Below are 21,866 nucleotides of genomic sequence, written 5' to 3' on the forward strand. Positions count from 1 at the left end.
GAAGGAAGGAAGGAAGGAAGGAAGGGAGGGAGGAAAGAAGGGAGGGAAGACAGAAGGAAGAAAAGGTGGGAAGGGGTTGGTTTTGTATCTTCAACACCTAACTCAGTGCCTGGAGATACTTAATAACTGCTTTTTGATGAGTTGATTTTATATATTTTCCAACACCTAAGTATAGTGGTTCTATGTGCATTCTAAGTTTGCCCTTCTAAGGCATTCATTTTAAGATGCCCCTTAATAAAAATTTATTAATTCATTGATTGACTAATAAAATGGAAATTCTTTGTCACCATCATCTTTTGGGAACAACAATATGGATAGAAAAATAGCAGCTAGGCTTCCTTCATTTTAACCTTTATGACAATGGATCAGAATACAAAATGAATGATGGGTTCTATTAAAAGAAATTGACCTGAAAAAAATACATTTGAACTATTTTCCCCCCAGGATGAATGTCACAATTTTATTAAAGTTCTTCTAAAGAAAAATGATGATACACTGTTCGTCTGTGGAACCAATGCCTTCAACCCTTCTTGCAGAAACTATAAGGTAAATGTTACTTTTATATGTCTGGAACCACATGGTTAGGAGGCACTTTGTAATTTACTCTGTACCTGCAACAAGCTAAGAACTGTAATTTAACACTACCCAGTTTCTTTTCACTTGTTCAACTGAATGTACTGCTCCACATGAGTGAGCTTGAGAGTAGGCTTCCCAGCTTCCTGTTTGATCAGGATTGATTGACACATCCTTAAGGATCCTACAGAGCAAAGTTAGTTTCTGTAAGACCCTATTCTTTAACCAGTTGACTAATACATGGTTTACAATAAGTACAATGTGAATATATTGTCTTGGTCTCTTCTTTCCTCCCTTTATCTCTTCTCTTCTCTCCTTTCCTGACCTCAACATTCCTCACCTCTTCTCTCCACTTCTGTCCCCTTATTCCTTTCACCTGTCACATCCCTCTTTTCCTTTCTTTTCCTTTTCCCTCTTTCCTTCTTCTGTTCTCCCTCTCTGGCTCTATTTCTATTCTCTCCCTCTCCCTCTCCCCCTCCCCTTCCCTCCCCTCTCTCTCCTCCTCCCCTTCCCTCTCCTCTCCTTCCCTCCCCTCTTCTCCCCTCTTCTCTTCTCTTCTCTTCTCTTCTCTTCTCTTCTCTTCTCTTCTCTTCTCTCTTCTTTTCTCCTCCCCTCCCTCTCTTCCTCCCTGTCCCTCTCTCTCCTCACACACATAGACACACCCCAAACACATTTGTTTTATGAGAATTTCCTGATTTCAAAAACATACATCTGAAATCGCAAGTGTACTTCTGCATAGGCAATTTTGAAGAATTTGAAAGTCTTAATTTCACCTTGTAATTGGATGACAAGGAGAGTGTCTTACTTGACACTGTCCATTATACAAAGACTATTTCCAACCATTTCTCTGAGAGGCAACACTTCCAATGAATCCTGATTACATTGTTTTTAAAAAGTGTCCCTGAAGAAGATAGGGAGCTCTTAACATCCTGGGTAGTGGCAGCAGAAGCCACAGCACTGATATATGAGCCCATCTCCATCTGTTTCACTTTGCTGCCCCCCCCCCGTTTTCCTTTGTGGTTTAAAAACTGTAAAGACCCCCTTATGGAAAGTATGCCAATACATATGCTGACCAATGCTGCAGCCCTGTCTTTGTTTCTGTTCAGCTAGTCCCCCGAAGGAAGTTTTTGCATTGGGTACCAGCTCGTCTCCCACTGGTCATATTTTTGATACCAGGTATTAGGCTGTAATACGCAGCATCCTGTTCTCCCTACCCCAACACATCCCCACTTGCAATTGATTGTCCCATAGCAAACATCTGGGTCTTCAAAATCAAATCCACCATTTAGTATTCAATTCCTGTTTGTCATTGTTTAGTGCTCATTAAGATTAATTCTCCTAATAAATCCCATGCTGGAAAGCTCTTCTTTATTATAAATGCAAGTTTTCTTGGCATTGCAACATAAAGTATGTAAATGGTCTTACTTATTCTTTTTTGAGATATTCTGTTCCTCGTGATATATAATCCATGTTGATTCTTACTCATCTTTGCTTGAACTACCCACCCTGCTGGGAAATACCTTAGGGACCTGTAGGAAGTCACAAGAAGACGTTTATTGACTTTCCTTGCCCATAATCTTAACAATATGGATGGCACTGAGGCATCATGGGCATGACATGAGAAGATCTATTCTCAGAAGCATAAGGTGAAGGAGCAGATGGAGTTAGAATGTAGAATTCCAGGGAAGGAATACTCAGTCCAGTGTTTTATCCTAAAGTGTCTCTTTCAGAAATTATTAATATCTGTAAAAAGATTTGGACACAATAGCTACATAACTGGAAAAAAACACAGATCATCCACTGTGTAAGTCCCATGGTTTAAGAGCTTAAGATGTATTAGAATAACTTGATGGAGAAAGGAGGATTATTTTTTTCATGGTCTCTGACTCTTGAACTCTGTCTTTGGTTTATACACACTGTGTGCCCCTCAAGGAAGGTGAATGTGTTGGAAAGATTATAACCTGAAATAGATTTGCTGATGCTTAGCCATTAAGGCTAAGGATGAAGAACCTAAGCTGTGATCTCTGGGCTCAGTTTCCTCATTTGTAAAATGAAGGGGTTTGGCCTTGATGGCCTCTAAGGACCTTTCCAGCTTTTAAGTCTGTTATCCTCTGCACACCTTCCCCCATTGTTCACTAAAACCTTTGAAACTTCAACATGAGGTTGAGTTGGTTATTTGTATAATTATCTGTACCCTATGGTGAATTAATTTCCCAGGGGTTGCTGTTAAGTCTGAGATTTTATGACTAGTGCATGGATTAATTCTTATTTCATGGAAATAGGATTTCTCTATGGCACAGACTACTCTGCTGATACCGTTTAATCTCCACATCCTTCCAAACATCCAAATCAGCAGAGGACAATTTCACATTATCTTCGAGCTCTGATTTAGCTACTGCCACATTTTTAGAAGTAGGTACACAAAGAAGAAATTCTCCCCTCCCCCAAGTGTTTTTGTTTCCTTTATGCAGAGTTTACAGTGTGCACTGCTCTGGGTAAGAGGGCAAAATCCCACTCTCAAATCCTTTCCAGAGCCTCAGACCAAAGCGTCTGTCACAGTTCAACAGGAAACTTGTGTTCAGATAAAATATCAGCAAAAGGCTTTAGTAAAAATGGAGTGAGGTGTGGGGAGAGGGCAGAACCCGACAGTCATATTTTCTTAGGAGGATTTTTTTTATGAAAATACTGTTGTTTTATGATATTCTCAACTTCAATTTTAAAAAGTCCACAGCTTTAATAAAGGTCATTTCAAAGTTCTCAGGAGTGGAGCAGACCTATTACATCACAGAGAGTGTTCACAAGAGACGGGGCCAAAATTAGCAATTGGACAGTCCTCCCTGATGTTCCTTGAGATAATTTCCTTTTCCTGGATAACATTGGAAACTTTGAACTAATTCAAGTGATCATTTAGCATGTTGTTTTTAACTTTGTTATGTCTCAGTTTCCTTATCTGTACTGAAGTATCCAGGACTCAAACATATAATGAAACATAGCTAAGTGTAGTCTTTATAGACAATAAGGATCTTTAGATCTAGGTGGGTCAGTGGATAGAGCATTGTGTCTGGAGACAGAAAGACCTGAGTTCAAATCTTCCTTCAGATACTTCCTAGCTGTGTGACCTTGAGCAAGTCAGTTAATCTGTTTACCTCAGTTTCCTCAGTTGTAAAATGGGGATAATAATAGAACATACCAATATTTGTAAAGCACTTAGCATCCTCCCCTTCCTTTATCCCAACTCTAATTCACACTGATGAATCAGTCCTGAAAGAACAAGATTCAATCTCTCCCTTTGGTTTATAAAGGAATGGGGATGATTCTTCTCTGCTAAGTAATCTTAAGTGTCCATTCTAGTGTATTTTCCCAGTATCAGTTGTCAGTGACTAGCAAACTGGTATCTTTTGACTAATAAACATCACTTAGATTGTATAGGAATATGTTTACCAAGATGATAGGACAAGAACAGAAGTGTGCTCTCTTTTATACTACATTGGCCTCTGGAAAGAGTGGGCTCAAATTTAAAGGCATTTCTTCAAAGCGTTTGCCCTGTCAAGTTCACTTCCCAAATGCAGTGTAGCCAATGGATGAATCTCTCCTTCTGGCAGGACCTGGTATTTTGGCTTTGGGGTCAATCCACCTGCTGTTCTGATAGACTAAGATCAGATCTCCACAAGGTGGGAGCTCCACCTCTCAGACCTCTGGCAGGTCTTCCGACCTTTATCACAGCTTAGGCTACTCTATCTCCAATACTTCTTCACCCAAGTCAGGAAAAAATAGAAGCAGCAGCAGGTCTTTACATTCATGGACCACATGTTGACCCCAAAGTTAGGCCGTCCACGCTATCCCCACATGGAGGCTTACAGCCGTTATTGATTATTCACTCAAATGAAGTCAGGCAGGAAAGAGGATTTCACTCTGGCCAGTCAGGGCCAGTTCCAACTCGGCAGTCAGTCACAAATCTGTTTCTTCACCATATGGTTAGTGGACTAGAAATGGAATATCTGCTTGTAGCTCGAAGTTGGGGATCAAGGCTTTTCCATCAAGCATGCCTAGAAGCAGACTTACAAAGCCTCCTGTCGTACAAAACAGGTAGAACAGTACATGGGATTGAAGAATGGGACTCCTGCTGACCAACTCCTCCCTCCCATGAAAAATGACTGCAAAGTTATTCTTGGCACACCTCTTCCATTCCAGTTAGTGCTCTCCCTTCAAATTACCCTTTATTTACATAATTATCTGCTCACGTGTTGTATACTTTCACAGAATATGAACACGTTAAGAGATTGTTTTCATCTTTTTGTCCCCCGTACCCTAGCACACTGCCTTCCACAGAATCGATGACTCTTGAACTTCATATCAAGAAGATTATAAAAATGCTTAATAATCATGGAATAGAGAAGTTTGGGGGGGGCACTTAAAATCGCTGAAATGCTACATTTCAGAGAGGTTCTATGGATCAAGGAAGGAGTATTTGATGACAGTAAAGCACTGGACTGGGCATCCAGAGATCTGGGTTTTAGTCTCGCCTCGGTTGCCAACTTCATATATGCTTTTGGACAAATTACTTCCCTCTTGTGGGGGGGTGGGGTATTAGTCTAGATAAATAATATGGTCCCTTACACCTCTTTAATCAATTTAAAGTAGGTCAAAATGGCTTCCATTATTGTGCTTGCATCTATTCCTTGTTCTACATTACTTATGCTATATTTCTCCAAAAATTAAAGCTGAGGAAAAGTGCTGAGAGTTGATTCTTCTGAGATTTGATCTACAAGGGTCAGGTCTCATAGGAAGAAGAAAAACCAAAAATTTAGGCAAGTTCCTATATAACGCATGACCCAGACTTGTGGGTCATTGAAAAATAAAGAAAAGAAAAGGTTTATTTGGTCCTGAAATGTCCGGATGATAGCCATAATCATAATCATTTTACTGATAGAGACCTACATTGCACGCTCTGGGTTCCAGAACATCCCAAACATAGCCAGTTCTTGTTACTGAATAGAAGCAACTGTTTCTTTTAGATGGATACTCTCGACTCCCTTGGTGATGAGTTCAGTGGAATGGCCAGGTGCCCCTACGATGCCAAGCATGCCAATGTCGCCCTGTTTGCAGGTAAATGATCTGCCCTAAATTTGCTGGGATTTTTTTTAATCATTACATTTCATTTCATTTCATAGATCTAAGCCTGGCAATATAAATCTCCTTTGGGGGTATTTGTGAATTCAGAACTACTCTTACATTCCCAGGTGTCAACTATAACTAATAGTGTCCTTCTCATTGGTGATTAATTTGAAAATTACCCCTTTTCCTCTCTGTCACCTTGATTCATTCCTTTGTGATTTTCAGACTAGATAGTTGCATAGTACACTGCCCCATTTTAGCACAGAAGGTTGAGTACCACCTTCCGCTGCTCCCCCCTGCCAATGCCTACTACAGGATTGGGCTCTCTGAGTCGTTGTGGATTGTCTGAAATGGACTGAGAGTCTTCACTCAGGAGGATGTGGGGAATCCAAAAGGCCTTAAGGCTCCATACCAGCAGACTCCAGGCATTATAGCAAAAGCATGAAGAGGGCAAGGTTCGTCCTAAATCCATCAGAGATGATTATTAACACTGGGGCGTAAAGAAGGCAATCTGGAAATAATACACAAGAAATCAAGGGTTTATGGAGTTCAAGAGCCATGGTGTTCCCACCCCTAATTTTAACCCCACCAAGCCTTGACAGATGGATTCTGCCAGTGGAAAATGCAAGAGAGGTTCCCAGCCGTGGATTGAGCCTCCTTCCACAGCTCAAGAGCTATAAATGATCAGCTATTGATTTCCATTTCAGATTTTTATTTAAGAATTCATTATTGGCTGTGTATGTGAGGTGGGTATAGAGAAAATTGTTGGTATAATAGCCAATGGTGGAGTGTATGGGATAGTTAGCTATAATTTCCTTCACAAAAGGGAAAAGTTAGCACTGTGGTGTCTGTGGGGAAGAAGGGGGAAATGAGGCCTTTTGTTATAAAGCAGGTTAGCTAACACTTCCTTATTTATACCCTGAAGGGGCCTGATTCCCCAACCCATATATTGTAGGGAGAAAAAAAGCCTTCCCTGGGTCATCTAGTCTAGGGCCCAATATTACTGTGGAACAGCACTGTATATGAATGCTACAGTCCCAGAGCCCTGTGTGGAGCCTTGGACAGGAACAGGGCCGGTAGCAGAAATGCCCTGGGATCTTCTCAATTGCACAGCTCCTACACGAACTAGTGGCAAGGAAGGATGATGACTACAGCTGATCCATTAATTGTGCACCTAGTTTGAGCAGAGAAATTAGCAGGTATGTAGAAAGAGCATATCCTGTGTGCTACAGGGTAGGAAAAGGCAGGATGGCATAGGGATAGGGAACTGGAGTTGGAGTCAGGAAGATATGGATGCTAATCCTGCCTCAGATGTTTACTAACTTTGTGACCCAGGGCAATACATAAAAATACATGGGGACAGTGGACACCAACTGAAAGTATTGATATCCCAGGAGAACAGCTAGCCTTTATGTAGTGCTTTAAGGATATGGATAGATATGTGGCAAAGACAACCCACTGCTGGTGTTTCTTCTTTGTGGAGCCCTCATGAACTTCCCGGCTGGGCATGGCATCTTTGATAGGCAGCATCTCTGCTGATAAGTTGGGCTTGCCCTTCACAGGCCATGGCATCTTTGCTGCATGGCACAGTTCACTGTGCCCTGGGCTTGCAGAGGCAGTTGTAGCTTTCACCACCTCCAGCTCCAACCTCAGGCTCAGCTGCAGCCTGGGGATTCTGCTGTTCTTTTTCAGAAAGAATAGAGATTCTTAGTTTAAGACCAACAAGTGTCTCCCTTTTTGTATCCTCAAGTCCCTTACTGGGAACCCTTGAAGTCAGAGGAAAATATTTTCCTTTTCCTTTGCCTAGTCTTCCTGGTTCAAGGCAAAATCCCCTCAGTGAGAGAGACCTCACTCTAACTTATGGTGATCATCCAATACATTTCCCAAATCTTGGTAGGCTAGGCCATAACCAGGCAATGACCCCTTGCCAAATAATTACCAAATGGCTCTGGGGTTTAGGCTTCCCAGTTTTGTTTCTTTTTTTTTTTTTTAAATTCTAAACTTGTTTACTTGGTCTTAGCAAAGAATGGCTAGAGAAAAGGTTCAGAGGTAACCTATGCCTGGTGAACAAGTTCATTGTTTCTGCTAAAAATTTAGTGACTTTCTTGGCCCTTTAATATACTAATTAATTACTCAAAACCTCATATTTTTAAGGAGATATAAATTAATCACTTATACCTAAAAGGACCTCTCCCTACCTAGATATGTAAGTAGCTCACATATAAAGGAACTTCACCTCCAAATCTGGCTATGACTGAAAGGGACTCCCCCTTAAACATGCTTATGTATATATAATTATATGGGCATACATATGTATGTATGTATATGTGATACTTTATTACAATAATTAGCTAGTTTTAAGCCTAGGGGCAATAAAATGAATGGTTCATTAGGTCCCTCTTAAGTCTTTTGGAGTTATTTTATATAAAATGTTATAAGCTTAGTTATAAACACTTTGAACCTCCAGTTAGGAAAATTCCTAACATCTAAGAAGACACTGGACTTTCTACCTAACCTTACTTTTATATCTGTTTCTGATTAACTCTTGACCTCTTTGTGGTAGAAGAAAAATTCAGTTTCCAGGAAATATCTGGATTAAAAAAAAACAACAGAAAATTATATGATAGTGACTGGGAATCTGATAAGGGAGCTGTGGGAAGATTCGGCTTTTTCTTGGGATTTGCCATAGCCTATACCCTCCTCTCTGAGATGCCTGCAAAGCCAATGACTCTCCTCAATATCCCTCTTCTTTACCACAGCTCAATCCTCTACTTGCTCAAAACCCTTCCTCACCCCACCCCATTCCCCATTCTGAGATAGCTTCTTCCTTTTATATAAATTGCTTAGTGTGTGGTCCAGTTGCTTACACACAATGGCTTTGATTGAAGCAGGTTTACAGGCCCTGTTCACACTCAGTTCTGATTAATTTGATTCAATCAAAAACTGTTTTATTCCTACTCAAGGCACCATAGCCAAATGGTGGTGGTTTTCACCCTGCCCTTGTATGTGCACATACTTATATTCATATGTATGCATCACAGTGGGACATACAGAAGGCAATCTGGAAGTAATTCAAAGAAAGTCAAGGTTTTATGGAACTCGTAGAACAGTATCGCCTTAAATCTGATATTAACCCTCCCTCTTCTCCACCCCCCACCCCAGTAGACACACACACACACACACACACACACACACACACACAGCCTTGGCAGATGGCTTCTGCTAGGGGAGGGTGCCAAAGTAGTTCCCAATGTTGTGTGGTCCTCCTTCCATAGTTCAAGAGCTATAGACAATAAGCCATTGATTTCCATTTTGGGGCACATATGTGCAAATATGTGTGCATATGTACTTAACGGTATCTAGGCAATCATGGGTTCCTATCTTTATTGACAATACCAGCAAAGAATCTCTGAAACAAAAACTAACAGGTGGAAATTCTTTGAGTCTACTGACTCAGAGTTGGTATGTCTAATGTGCTAAATGTGGAGAAACTCATTGCCAGAAGGTTGCTGAGCTGATGGATTTTTTTTGGGTCACAGCAACTCACAAAGTACTATCTACTAAGGGGTGAAGGGGCTGCAATTTTCAAGGACCACTTTGATGTAATCAAAAGTATTGAAGTGAGTAGCTAGGTAGATCTGGCTCATTAGCATTTCTTATTTGTGAATGGCCTCATGGGCCCTACTTAAGTGCAGAGAATTATTTAGGGCTACTCTGAACCAATTAAAATGTCAATGCTTTTTGAAAGAGGGCATATAGCAAGGCAAAGCCTTTGCTTTTTACCTGAACTAAAGCTGAAGAAGCAAAATGATGTAGATAATGGAAGATTTGTTTTAATGATTTGTGGGAGCTATTTTTAAACAATAGACTATACTAAGGAATGGAAAATAAATGTGCAATTTCTTAATGGAAAATAAACTGCGCAATTATTTTGCCATTTCATTCCTGAAAGAATATAATGCATTTTAAAAAATACATCAACAAAATGACTTTCTATTTTTAAATATAATTTAATTTAGGCAACTAGTTGGAGCAGTGGATATATTTGTGGACTTGGAATCAGGAAGGCCTGAATTCAAATCCTACCTTAGAAGCTGTGTGACTCTGGGCAAGTCACAAAACCTCTTAGAACTTCAGTTTATTCATCTATAAAATGCAGAAAAGAATAGGAGCCACTGCATTAGGTTGTTGTAAGGACCACATGAAACAACATGTGTTTGCTTTACAAACAAAAGTGCTATGTAAATGTTAGCTAGCATCACCATCACCATCATCATCATCAAAATCATGACTTTTGTTTGTCCTAATAAATCTGGTGATTTGATAGCTGTACAATGTGATTATTCTCGTGAGTAATCAACAAGCACGTATTAAGTGTTTTGTATGTGCTAAGCACTAGGGATACAAATAGCCAAGCAAAGCTGTTCCAATTCTCAAGGGACTCATATTCTAATTGGAATAGACAGCACATCTAGGATAGCTCATCTGTAGGGCAGGTGCTAAGGCCTGGTGATCCTTGGTAACTTGGATCCAGGGGAGCTGACCGGAAGTTAGCAAATCACATTATCTCCTTTGGCATATTTACTCCCTTAACATCATCCCCTACTTTCCTTGAGTCTTTGACATGACCCTTGTCATCAAGGCCACTTCTTTTTGTACTCTTGACTCTATACCTTCCCATTTTCTCCAGCAGATTGCCACTCCCCATGTCATTACCTCTCTAAGTTTCCAGCTTTTATCTATCTATTGGTTCTTTCCCTGCTTTCTACAAATATTTCTAAGTCTCCTCTATCTAAACAAAACAAAACAAACAAAAAAAAAACCAACTAAATCCCATAATCCCAGTTAGATATCATTCTATTTTCTCTCTCCTTTTTCTTGGCCAAACTCCTTGAAAATGCAGTTTACACTAGTGTCTCTACTCCCTTTGCTCACTCCTATTTCTTATTTAAAGCCTGTGGAATCTGATTTAATGGGTGTACTCCCAAGGCTAGGCTGTGGGTCTCTACACTTGGCTCCCCCACTATACTCTCTCTTTGCTGCCATCATATCTCATAGGTTCAATTAGCATCTCTATGTAAATGATTTTCAGATTTCTATAGATCCAGCCCTAATCTATCTCCAGAGCTCTGGTACCACATGCTTACTGGACATTTTGATTATATGTCCTATAGGCATTTCAAAATCAACATATCCAAAGCAGAATTCATTATTTTGTCTATTTGTTATCCATTATTTAAGTCTAAATGCAAGTCTATTGGGAGACTTAAATTCATTATTTTGTCTATACTGTCAAGGGAACTGCCATTCTTCTAGTCACCCAGCTTTGCAATCTCAGAATCATTGTTAACCCTTCACTTTCACTTGCTCTGCATATTTAGGCAGTTGTCAAATACTGTAATTCTCTTCTACAACATCTTTCACATACATCTCCTCTCCATTTACACAACTATCATGCTAGTTCAGGCTCTGAACTATTTAACCTGGACTATTTCAATAGAGAGACTTGATCTCTCTACTGCAAACCTCTCCCTACTGCAATACATCTTCCACAAAGCTACCAAAATTATTTTCTTGAAGCAGCTTTGACCACTTCATTTCCCTATTCAGTGAACTCTAGTATTTACCTATTTTCTCTGTGATGAAATAGAGAGGGAAGGAGGGAGGAAGAGAGGGAGAGAGAGAGAGAGATGAATGAACACATGGATGGATAGATGATAGATAGATAGATAGATAGATAGATAGATAGATAGATAGATAGATAGATAGATAGGTAGGTAGATAGATAGATAGATAGATAGATAGATAGATAGATAGATAGATAGATAGATAGATAGATATGAGCTAAGTGGAGGTAGCAGTGGATAGAATATAGGAGGACTTAAAGTCAGGAAGATCTCAATTTGAATTCTACCTTAGACACTTATTGGCTAGATTTCACTGGGTAAATCATTGAACTTTTCTCAGATCCAGTTTCCTTATCAATAAAATGGGGGTCATGATTAGCACCTGCCTCACAGGGTTGTTGTGAGGATCAACTGAGATATGTGGAGTGCTTTGTGAACCTTAAAAAGCTGTAGAAATGCTAGGTTTTGGCGTATGACTTTGGGATTTTGTGGAAACATCGGGGCTTCATTACCTCCTCAGGACAGCCCATTAAAAATCAGAAACAGGTTTCATATCTATTAGACTCTTTACTGCAAGCTGTAGCAGTATTTATATTATATATATATATGTATGTATATATAAAACTTACACATATGTGGATGAATATGTGTATACATACATGTACATGCATGCATGTGAACATGCAAACACGTGTGTGTTCCCGTTAGAACACAGGAGAGTTGAGGGCAGGGACAGTATGGCTTGTATCTTCCTATCTTCAGAGTTTAGCACCGTTCTTCACACATAGCAGACACTCGGGAAGTACTTATTGATTAATTGATCTCTTTCCCACACCTTCTTCCATTTCACTCACTTATTCAGGTTAAAGGCTGCTCTATTAATTGCATTTGTACTTGTAATTATGTGTGATATGAGTGGCCTCTTCTTCCAACTTCAGTCACGTCTAATTACCTGCTGTTGTTGGGGCCGCAGTCATACTCAAGGAGAATGAACTTCAGGGTATTATTTAGGTACCGTGTTTCCCTGATAATAAGACACTGTCTTATTAAATTTTTTGGACAGAAAAACACCAGAGGGCTTATTTTCAGGGGAGGGCTTATTTTAATGAACATTGACAGCAATTTTAATAAACAGGTAAATGTGAACAAAAAAATGTACCTTTATTCAATAAGCAAATCACTGGGGAAGAACAGGATGACGCGCTCACTGCAGCAGCTCTGATTGGATGCAGCTCAGAGCGCGGCGTGCGTTTTACGGGGGGGGGGGACGGTGCAGCGCAGGGGATCACCTTCACTACAGTAGCAATCTCAATAGGGCTTATTTTCGGGATAGGTCTTATTATCGGGGAAACACGGTACCTTCTAATCAAGCAGAGCCAGGAAAATTTGTCATTTGCCCTTCTATACCAGAGCAAGTACTTAGAAATTACCAGGATTTTTTTTTTTAAGTTTAATCTCACAACATCTCACTCGATAAGGGTAAGATTTGGGTGCTTCCCTCTTCACAGACAGGATTATCTCAGTTGTCCTTTCTCATTTACCTGACATCAGAAGGCAATCTGCCTGACTTTTCTCCACACCTTCGCTACATTATTCCCTTCTTTCTCTGCCTTATTCTCCCCTCTAACCATTATTTTCTTCTCCTAAGATGGAAAACTGTATTCTGCCACAGTGACTGACTTCCTTGCAATAGATGCAGTCATTTATCGGAGTCTTGGAGACAGCCCAACCCTGAGGACAGTCAAACATGACTCAAAATGGTTGAAAGGTGAGTAAACAATGAAAAGGAGGGCTGAAGGAAAGGAAGGGAGGAAAAAAATGCGAGTCTATTGGGAGACTTCAAGTCCTTCCAGACAATAGCAATAGCTTCTGACAGATAGGAAAGTGTAAATTGCTTCTTTTATCTCAGATGATTTATTTACCTCCGTTTTTTCCTTCCCATGAGTTACCAGAGGTGTTAACAAAACTACCGATGTCAGTGTAATCAAATATATTACATTCATCTTCCTCTGCTTTAAAGCCTCATTTTAGAGTCCCATATGATAGAACCATCATATTTCACTGGTAGGTTGGCATAAGGAACAGAAGAGTGTGGGGCAATGAAGTAAAGGCTATGAAAGATTCACAGCCACATTAAGAAATGTGTGTACAGTGTATTCTGAAGTATTTGGTTAAAAAAATAAAATGGTGGAAATTGTCACAACTTGTCTTTTCTCATTGCTATGTAGGATCACTTTTGACTTTTCATAATATGTGTGTCCATGTGCCTTATGTGATTCTCCACATTTTTGCTTATAAGGTCATTAGAATTCATGATTGCCAAATATCTAATGGTCCTAAGTATTTAGTTAACGTGGGCTTTAGGATAAATTGCTAATTCTTTTTTTTTTTCTCTTACCTGTATCATATATCCCCAACCAAAGTGTCTCTTTGTTCACAGAACCATATTTTGTCCAAGCAGTGGATTATGGTGACTATATCTACTTCTTCTTTAGGGAAATTGCTGTGGAATACAACAGCATGGGAAAGGTAAGTGAGGAGAATGTTTGTGGCTTCCTTTGTAAGGCCCTGGGGAATCCACTTCAGGAGCAATGTTGTTATGAATGACCTCGCAATGAGAGCCATAAATCATATTGACAGGGTCATCATTTTGAGAAGGTCCTGCTGCTGAGGCCCACATTTGGTCAGAGTGAAACATCTTGCTTTCTCAATATTCACTCCATGATTTGAAGGCTTATTACACTATTTCTACAAAAAAAAAAAATCGAACCCACACATATTTGTTTAATTCCAAAAACTTCATGTAGTTTAAAAAAAAAATCCCTGACTTTCAAGTACAATAGGGAGTCCAGGATAAAGAGAGTAAGCAAAGGAAGGCTTTGGCTTTTCCTTTTTTGTCTTAAGAATATTGGATGAAAACAGTTGGGCACAATGGCTTTCCAGATAAACATAATGAAATGATTCAGGTCACCAAGGGTAGAGGGCATAAATAAAATACCAGCTAAATCTGAAACCTTTTAAGGAGCAGAGATATGAGGCACAGAGGCTGTCAGTGTGGGTTGCAGGGATATTTAATGTAAAATGTGCCTTTGTTTGAGGAAATAGAAAGTTAAGCAGCCATCCATATGGTAATGAGTTAATGTGGTTGACAACTGATCTCTTGAAGGATTTATGTATTAAATGCCACAGCCTTATCTCTTATAGCACACTGTTCCAAAGCTGAGTTTTCCAGTTTGTTATTTTCCACAGCTTATAGAAACACAGGCTTAAATTAAGTGCCTTGTTCCAGCTCAATTTTAAAGAAAAGCAGGGTGCTGCTAAGGTCCTCCCTCTCCCAGTCCAAGTGCATTCATCTTCCCCTTGTGTTTTGCCTGATTTAGGTGGTTTTTCCAAGAGTCGCTCAGGTTTGTAAGAATGACATGGGAGGATCACAAAGAGTTCTGGAAAAACAGTGGACTTCCTTTCTCAAGGCTCGATTGAACTGCTCAGTTCCCGGGGATTCGCATTTTTATTTCAACATACTGCAGGCAGTTACAGATGTTATCCATATTAATGGCCGTGATGTTGTCCTAGCAACCTTCTCGACACCTTATAACAGGTAACTGTGCAGTCACTGCTGACCTTATCTTGTCTATTTCTGCCCTTTCCAGTGAGGTTTCTCTTAAAATGTACCACATTAGCAAGCATGAGAAAATAGTGTTCACTTATGTGCGTCTAGAAAGCAGGTAATACCCAGTTTTCATCAATAAATTCTGTGATTTATAAGCACACATTAGATTAGTGCGTGTTTGGGGGGGGGGTTTAAGACAGGAATGAGTCGCTAAGCTATTTTCATGCTTTCAATTTAATCTTTGTCCCCTGTGTTTTTGTCTCTCTCTTAAGGAGATGGTGACTAGCATTTTAAAGAGATAATTGGCACAAATACAACAGCTATTTGCCTTTTTTTTTTTTAGGCATCTCTGAACATTATGGAGACTAGTGTGCTTGGCCATGGATTTCTCTGTAATACCTCTCCTCTGTGTATTATAACAAAGGACTTTTACATGAAAATGGCCCCCTAGTCACTTACATATTCATCTTTTCAAGTAGCTTATTTCTGAAGCAGACACAGATTGCAGGTTCTTGGGTGTGACCCTATACTTAGTTGCCTTGGAACTGGCCTCATAAAGGGGATATGATCTCAGGTGAGGAATAAGCAATAGAAGCTGATGAATGAGGGGAGTGAGGGACTTGTCATACTGACTCTAACATTAATTAACAAGAGATAAAAGAAGGGGGACAGAGGAGAAAGTAAATTATCTGGAGGTCACATTCTTTCTCCATAAAATGCTTTAAAATGTGGGTTGGTGACTGAAACACCAGATCGTCAGTACTATATTTTAGAATATAATTTGGTAGAAGTCAGACACATCTTACAGGCTATCCAAGGATATTTAGTTACTGAAGTACAAAATGATCGTCAGTAAAAGACATTTTTGCTTGCAAAGCTATCCTTTGGAATGGACCTCAAGGACAATTTGAGAGCCAGAGATTGGGATATTATGGATTTAATTTATATTTCTAGAACATTCTATTCAAGAAGTTCAACAATTACTAAACCTAATTATTCTCTGTTTTCAAATCAGGAAACTAAGGCATAGAAAAAGTTAAATAACTTGATGAATAACTCTACCAAGAATAAAGGAAAAATATTCCAAAAATAAAGTTGGTATGAGGATTCCTGGTTTTGAATTCTGTATCCTGACATGTATCATTCATGGCCTAACAGAAGCACGATGCTTCTGTGTAAAATGTGATCATAATTCGGGGCCTATTTATAAGAGCAGAATATGCAGGACTATAACCTCAGCTCTGTGTAGCACTTGTGGTATTCTGAGGAGAATACCATTCTCTAAATGGGTGGTATCATGGATTTGGAGCCAGAAGACCTAAGGTTAGGTTCCAACTCTGCTCTTTTCTAGCTGTGTGACCCTGAGCAAGTCACTTCTCCTCGCTGGGCCATATTTCTTTGTTTTTTTAAAAAAAGTCTGTAAAATTATGGGGATGAATAAGGTCCCTTCTAGTGATAACTTCCTGTCCTATGATTCTATGTAATGTTATTTATTTCAAGAGATATTTGGAAAACTTGGGGGGATCCAAAAGGACAATTGATCCAAGTGATGATGAAATCATAGGTAAAAGTTTTTATGAAGAAATTTTGAGAAATTGGGTTCATCCTTGAAGTTAAAAAGATGATATGAAACGAACAAGTTAAAAGATGATGTGTCTTTCAATTCTATAGAGAGAGAACAGTGACCAGCTACTTTCCAGTGTGTAAACATGAACTAATGAGTTCAAATTATAGTATGAATTTTTCTGTTGGAGATCAGTAAGATTTTTTTCTTTGAAAGGATTGTTAGTATAACCAGTAGGTGTCGCTATAGAGAAAACTTGACTGAGAAGGTCTTTTCACTTTTACCCCCTGTAGGCTTTTGGGGAATTGAATTCTCCCAGAACACACCTTTATTCTCCCACGATGTGGTCCAAGGGAGCTTACTTTCGGTCTTCATCATCCACCTTTCCTCTTCTGTCTGAGACCAGAGATTTGCCTGTAGGTCTAGGTCTAGGGCTTAAATAGCAAAGACTCCTTCTCAAGCCTAGGGGCAAAACGTCCTTGTCTACTTTCTCTGCTATTTTAGGGAGTTTATAAATATAACTTATTAATAAAAAGCATTACCATAAGATCCTCTCATATTGTCCCACCTCTCTCAGGCCAAACTTAAATCTGACCATCGGATCTGTTCTTTAACTCTATAAATTCTAATTAGTCACTGACATTCTTCCTTTTCCCTTTCCCTGCATGAAATACATATACAGACATGGAGTACAAAGTATTCTTGATTGATCATGGCTTTTATTTAAAGAAAAATCAGGATAAAACTAACAGCTTAAAGGAAAATGGGAAATCACATAATAGGTCCTATTAGCAAGCACATGTTGGGAAAGGAAAGTTGGAAAACATAAAATCTTTCTGAAGTTTTCCTCACATCTTAAGTGACCAGGGTGTTATTAAAGGGACCAGCATATCTTACAAGTTTTAGCCTGAGTTCTTTGTTCTGAGTTCAGAAGGCAGAGCTTGCCCTGAGGCTTATCTCAATCCCCAGTTCTGGAACATAACACAGCAAGACAGCTGCAGGAACCCAATCAGCATGGCCCTGTTGCTGCTGTTCCTCTCTCCACTCTATCCCATCTGTCTCCAACAGGCATACTCCTCCTCCTCAGCTCCTTGACAGACTCCTTCAAAAGCTCCTATTGCCGCAGGAAGTCCATCCTGTGGACTTTAAGCTCAAAGATTCAGATAGTTCTAGTCTCTTTCAGGATAAGAAGTGAGTGGCCATTGCCTCTGTCTGGGACTGCACATTTCAAAATTCCCAGTAAGAGCTAAGCCCCTTACTCTGTTGGCAGGCCAGCTAATCCAAACATATCCAAATGCCTTGTTACATTCAACAGTGGAATGGGAAGACTGGAATCTCAATTCTGTGATCATTTATTTATCAATTATCATTATCAATAGGAACCTATCTGTGTAACATTGTTTTAAGGATCGTCCTGTCTGGACTCGGGGATCTAGGCTAGTCCCCTTTGTAGCAGCCTTTTAGTCTGACCATTTCATGGCCACTTTGCCACTAATCTACAGTAACAGGCTTTTGAGTGCTGTAGAAACCCATATAAGGTATTTTTCTAAAATTGCTCCTTGAAAATATATCCGTTCTTTCTCTGGATGCAAATAGCATCTTCCTTTTTAAGTCCTTTGTAGTTAATTTAGGTATTTATATATGTGTGGATGTATATATACACACAAACTGAATGCCCATTTTCCCGTGTAACCCTTTCTATATCCTCAAAATCGACATTTGTTCAGTCCAATTAAAAAAACCTGCACATATGACTTTCCTGCATAAATATACCCAGTCTCCTTGTGAGATCCAAATGTGATTTTTTAAAAATTGTGGTTTGGCAGCTACCTAAGGGGTTTCTAGTTATTTTAAGAGATATGAAATTCTCAAAGCAAAATTTATTTTAATTCACAAAATAAAGATAAGTCATATGGCATTTTTATCACTGGGAGATATGGAAAGATAAGGTTAGAGACTGAATCTCTGATTTCACTGCTATAGGGAACTCCTGAGTGAGGAAACTGCCACTCGTAATTCAGATTGGCACTTTCTCTGCCATTTACAGTACTAGAGCACTGCCTGGATCACCAAGAAATTAAGTGACCTGCCCAAGGTCACACAGCAAGCATGCATCAAAGTATGCACTCAAACTCTGGTCTTCCTGGCTTGGAGGCCAACTCTCTACTTACTATGACATGCTGCCTCTGATGAAAGGAATATAGGGAAAAAAAGTTTTTTATAAATGATTCCAATTCTAGAATGTTTAAAGGAAATCTCTGTCTTAGATATGCAAATGGATGAAAAGACATATCAATCACTTTTTAAAATTCAGGATTTAAATTTTGCCTACTTTTTCTCCTCCAGTATAAAATCTACTTAAAACACTTATCATATTCTTTTTATTTATATTATTAACATGTTAATAATTGTATTATGAAATTAAGAGGGCATAAAATTCTCATAATCACTTGTGAAATCTTTTCCATATCATTTCAGCATATGCAATATACCAAAATTGGTTTTCTCAGCTCTTTGATAATGTTCCCACATTTAAAAGGGCTAGTGCCCCAAGTCTTTAGTTGATTCGGGAGTGTAATAGTCCACTACCTAAAAGCCTGATTAAAACCTTCAGCCAGCTGGTGCCTGCTATTTACTTGATCAAAATGCACTAGCTACCTTCAGACAAACATGAGTTTATGTGCAAACAATAAATAGAGATGAATGAATAATTCATGCCTTCCCACCACTGAAGAAGAAAAATCTCTAAGTCCTTCCAAAAGTATCTTGCAAAGATGTAATTATAGGTGGAGATTATTATCATCATTATTATTTAGCATTTATATAGTACTTTGTATTTGCATAGTGCTTTGTAGTAGCTTATATGGTTATTATTTAGTCTTATGCAGATAAACAGGAAGTCAAAATTTAAATTTACAGTGTCTGACTTAAAATGTTTTTACATTTGGAATCATTGAGCACCAGAATGGAGAGGATTAGTTCTTGGAGATAGGCAGTTATTCAAAAGTATACCCAAATAAACACGAAAGTATTGGTCAGCCCTAGTGATTGAAGAGTACTTTAGCTTCATGGATGTTTGACATGCAAAACACTCTCTAGAGGTTGAATTCTGTTGGTTATTGATTGTCAATTAATATCTGGAAATAGAGAAACTTTTAAATAGCCAAATGGTAGATTGTTCCCTTTATTGCTCGAGTGGTATGAGGTTCAAAGGGTATAAAAAGGCATGAGTGTCTCAAAGGACAGTGAGGGAATAGGAAAAAAGAAGAGATATTTCCATCTTTTACTTTATTGTAATTAACTCATGACATTAACAGAAATCTCAACAGGAGAAAATCCCCCCACTCCCTGTATGCTAAAAATCGTCACATTAAGGAACCTCTTTCAGTCAAAGCCCTCAAATTAGAAAGTGTAATACGGCATGTTTTTTGAGTCAAAATGTACCCATCACTACTGTGCAGGTAACACTTTCTGTGAAATGCTATGTTGCAGCATTCCTGGGTCTGCGGTCTGTGCCTATGACATGGTTGACATTGCCAATGTTTTCACTGGGAGATTCAAAGAACAGAAATCTCCAGATTCCACATGGACACCAGTTCCTGATGAGCGGGTTCCCAAACCCAGGTACACCCCTCCCTTCTGTAATTTGATGTAGACAGAAATGCTGATATTTACAGAACATATACATTACAGAAGCATTTATAGAACAGATAATGATACTGATAAACAGATATTGAATGGATAAATGTGCTAATCCATTTTGTGTTGGAAATGCAAACTATAGATGACAGTGAGATCTAAAAATAGATTCCTGTACGAAACACTTGCTGTGTTTCGGTGTCAGGTTACCATTTGCTATCTTAATTAAAGAATAGGCACTTGCTAACATTGTGCTTAACTTTTTAAAACTGGACTTAACCGGTGCTGGAAGGGACCTCACAGACCATTTACTCCAACTCTTCTCATTATACAGATAAAAAACCAAGGTCAGAGAGGTTAAGACACCCACCTTGTCAGGTGTAAAACCAGATCCACCAGCTTTCCATTTGGTCATCAAAGCAACATAGGTTTAGAGCTGGAAGACACTTTAGATATTATCTGGCTCAGCTCTTTCCTTATTTTACAGAAGAGATAACCATGGTAAAGTGACCTGTCCGAGGTCATGCAGGTAGTAAGGGGCAGAGCTTGGCTTGAGCTCTGAGGTCCTCTGACTCCATCCAAATCGAGCACTTTTCCCACCATGCTGTGGTGATATCATTGACACTTTGAGTGCAGAGTCCAAAGGGAAAGGGGATTCCCTAGAGATGATGAGGTTCTCCCGTTGCACCCATTTGCAGATTATTTCAAGCCATGATGTAACATTATATGTTTCAAGCAATTTTTACTTTTCAATATTTAATGAAGTACCAAATAGATATGTTGAACCTTCCCCTCAAAGTCCGGGTTGGTAAAATTGACTTTGGGATATCTGGTCCATTTTAAGTGGCGAGATCTCAAACCCCAAAGTTTGAGCTTTAGGACAATTAAACTCCTACACCAGCTCAAGGATAAGCTTCCTAAAGACTCCAGATCAAGGATGGCTTTGGAAGTCCCTGGGCCTGGCTAGTCTGTAGCATAATCCCCAGACTTGGAAATGGACTTCTCTCTGCTGGCAGAACCCAAGTCCATAGAGAATCATAGAAATAGAGCCAAAAGAAACCTTAGAGGTCCTTGAGTCCAACTTTGTCATTTTACAGATCAGAACCAGAGGGCAAAATAGAAAAAAATCTACTGATCACATCCTGAAAGGAACCCTGAACTACCAAGCACAGTCAAAATCAGTCAAGACAATGCTTTAACTATAATAAAGGAGAGAAAAGTTTGGAATATAACATTGCAATAGGCAAAGGATAAAGATTTATTACAACCAAGAATAATTTGCCTGTAAATTCAGTTTGATTCCACAAGGGAAATTATAAACCTTTATTAAAATAGAAGACTTTCAAAATTTTATGATAAAAAACAGATAGCTGAGTAGAAACTTTGAAATGTAAATAGAGTAAACAAGAGAAACCTGTAAGGGTAAATACATTTAAGCAAAAAGCCATGAAGTACCTATATCCTAAAGGAGAAGAAAAGCATTTCTTAAGAATCCTTTTGCCTTTGAAGGTAACAGAGATAATTTAAGTAAGATAAACTTGGGTTTTATTTTGTTCTGTTTGGGGGTTTTAAGAAAGGAGAGAAAACGGGGGAGAAGAAATGCAGTAAAGAATAAATGAGAAATTAGGAGGAAAATGTTACTATTCTTCATAACTGAAATATTTTTAAGATGTAAGATGTAGAGGAAGTGGCTATCTCATGAACTCTATCCTGAACCTGAGAGAGAGACAGAGAGAGA

At 39.0% G+C, this 21,866-nt stretch overlaps 1 protein-coding gene across 2 annotated transcripts in view; it reads left to right on the forward strand.

Annotated features, from left to right (window-relative positions):
• Positions 1-21,866, forward strand: part of SEMA6A (semaphorin 6A) — a 181,452-nt gene that overhangs the window by 105,624 nt on the left and 53,962 nt on the right. For both annotated transcript variants that reach the window (XM_069087846.1, XM_069087847.1), the window contains exons 6-11: positions 445-546; positions 5,589-5,679; positions 12,964-13,083; positions 13,756-13,844; positions 14,696-14,913; positions 19,982-20,113. In XM_069087846.1, coding sequence (XP_068943947.1) covers positions 445-546; positions 5,589-5,679; positions 12,964-13,083; positions 13,756-13,844; positions 14,696-14,913; positions 19,982-20,113 — 752 coding nt within the window. The remainder of the gene's footprint in view (positions 1-444; positions 547-5,588; positions 5,680-12,963; positions 13,084-13,755; positions 13,845-14,695; positions 14,914-19,981; positions 20,114-21,866) is intronic.

Source organism: Petaurus breviceps, unplaced genomic scaffold, assembly GCF_028583685.1.
Source record: "Petaurus breviceps papuanus isolate PSGF00001 unplaced genomic scaffold, PetGlider_PUasm1.0 183, whole genome shotgun sequence".
NCBI lineage: Eukaryota > Metazoa > Chordata > Mammalia > Diprotodontia > Petauridae > Petaurus > Petaurus breviceps.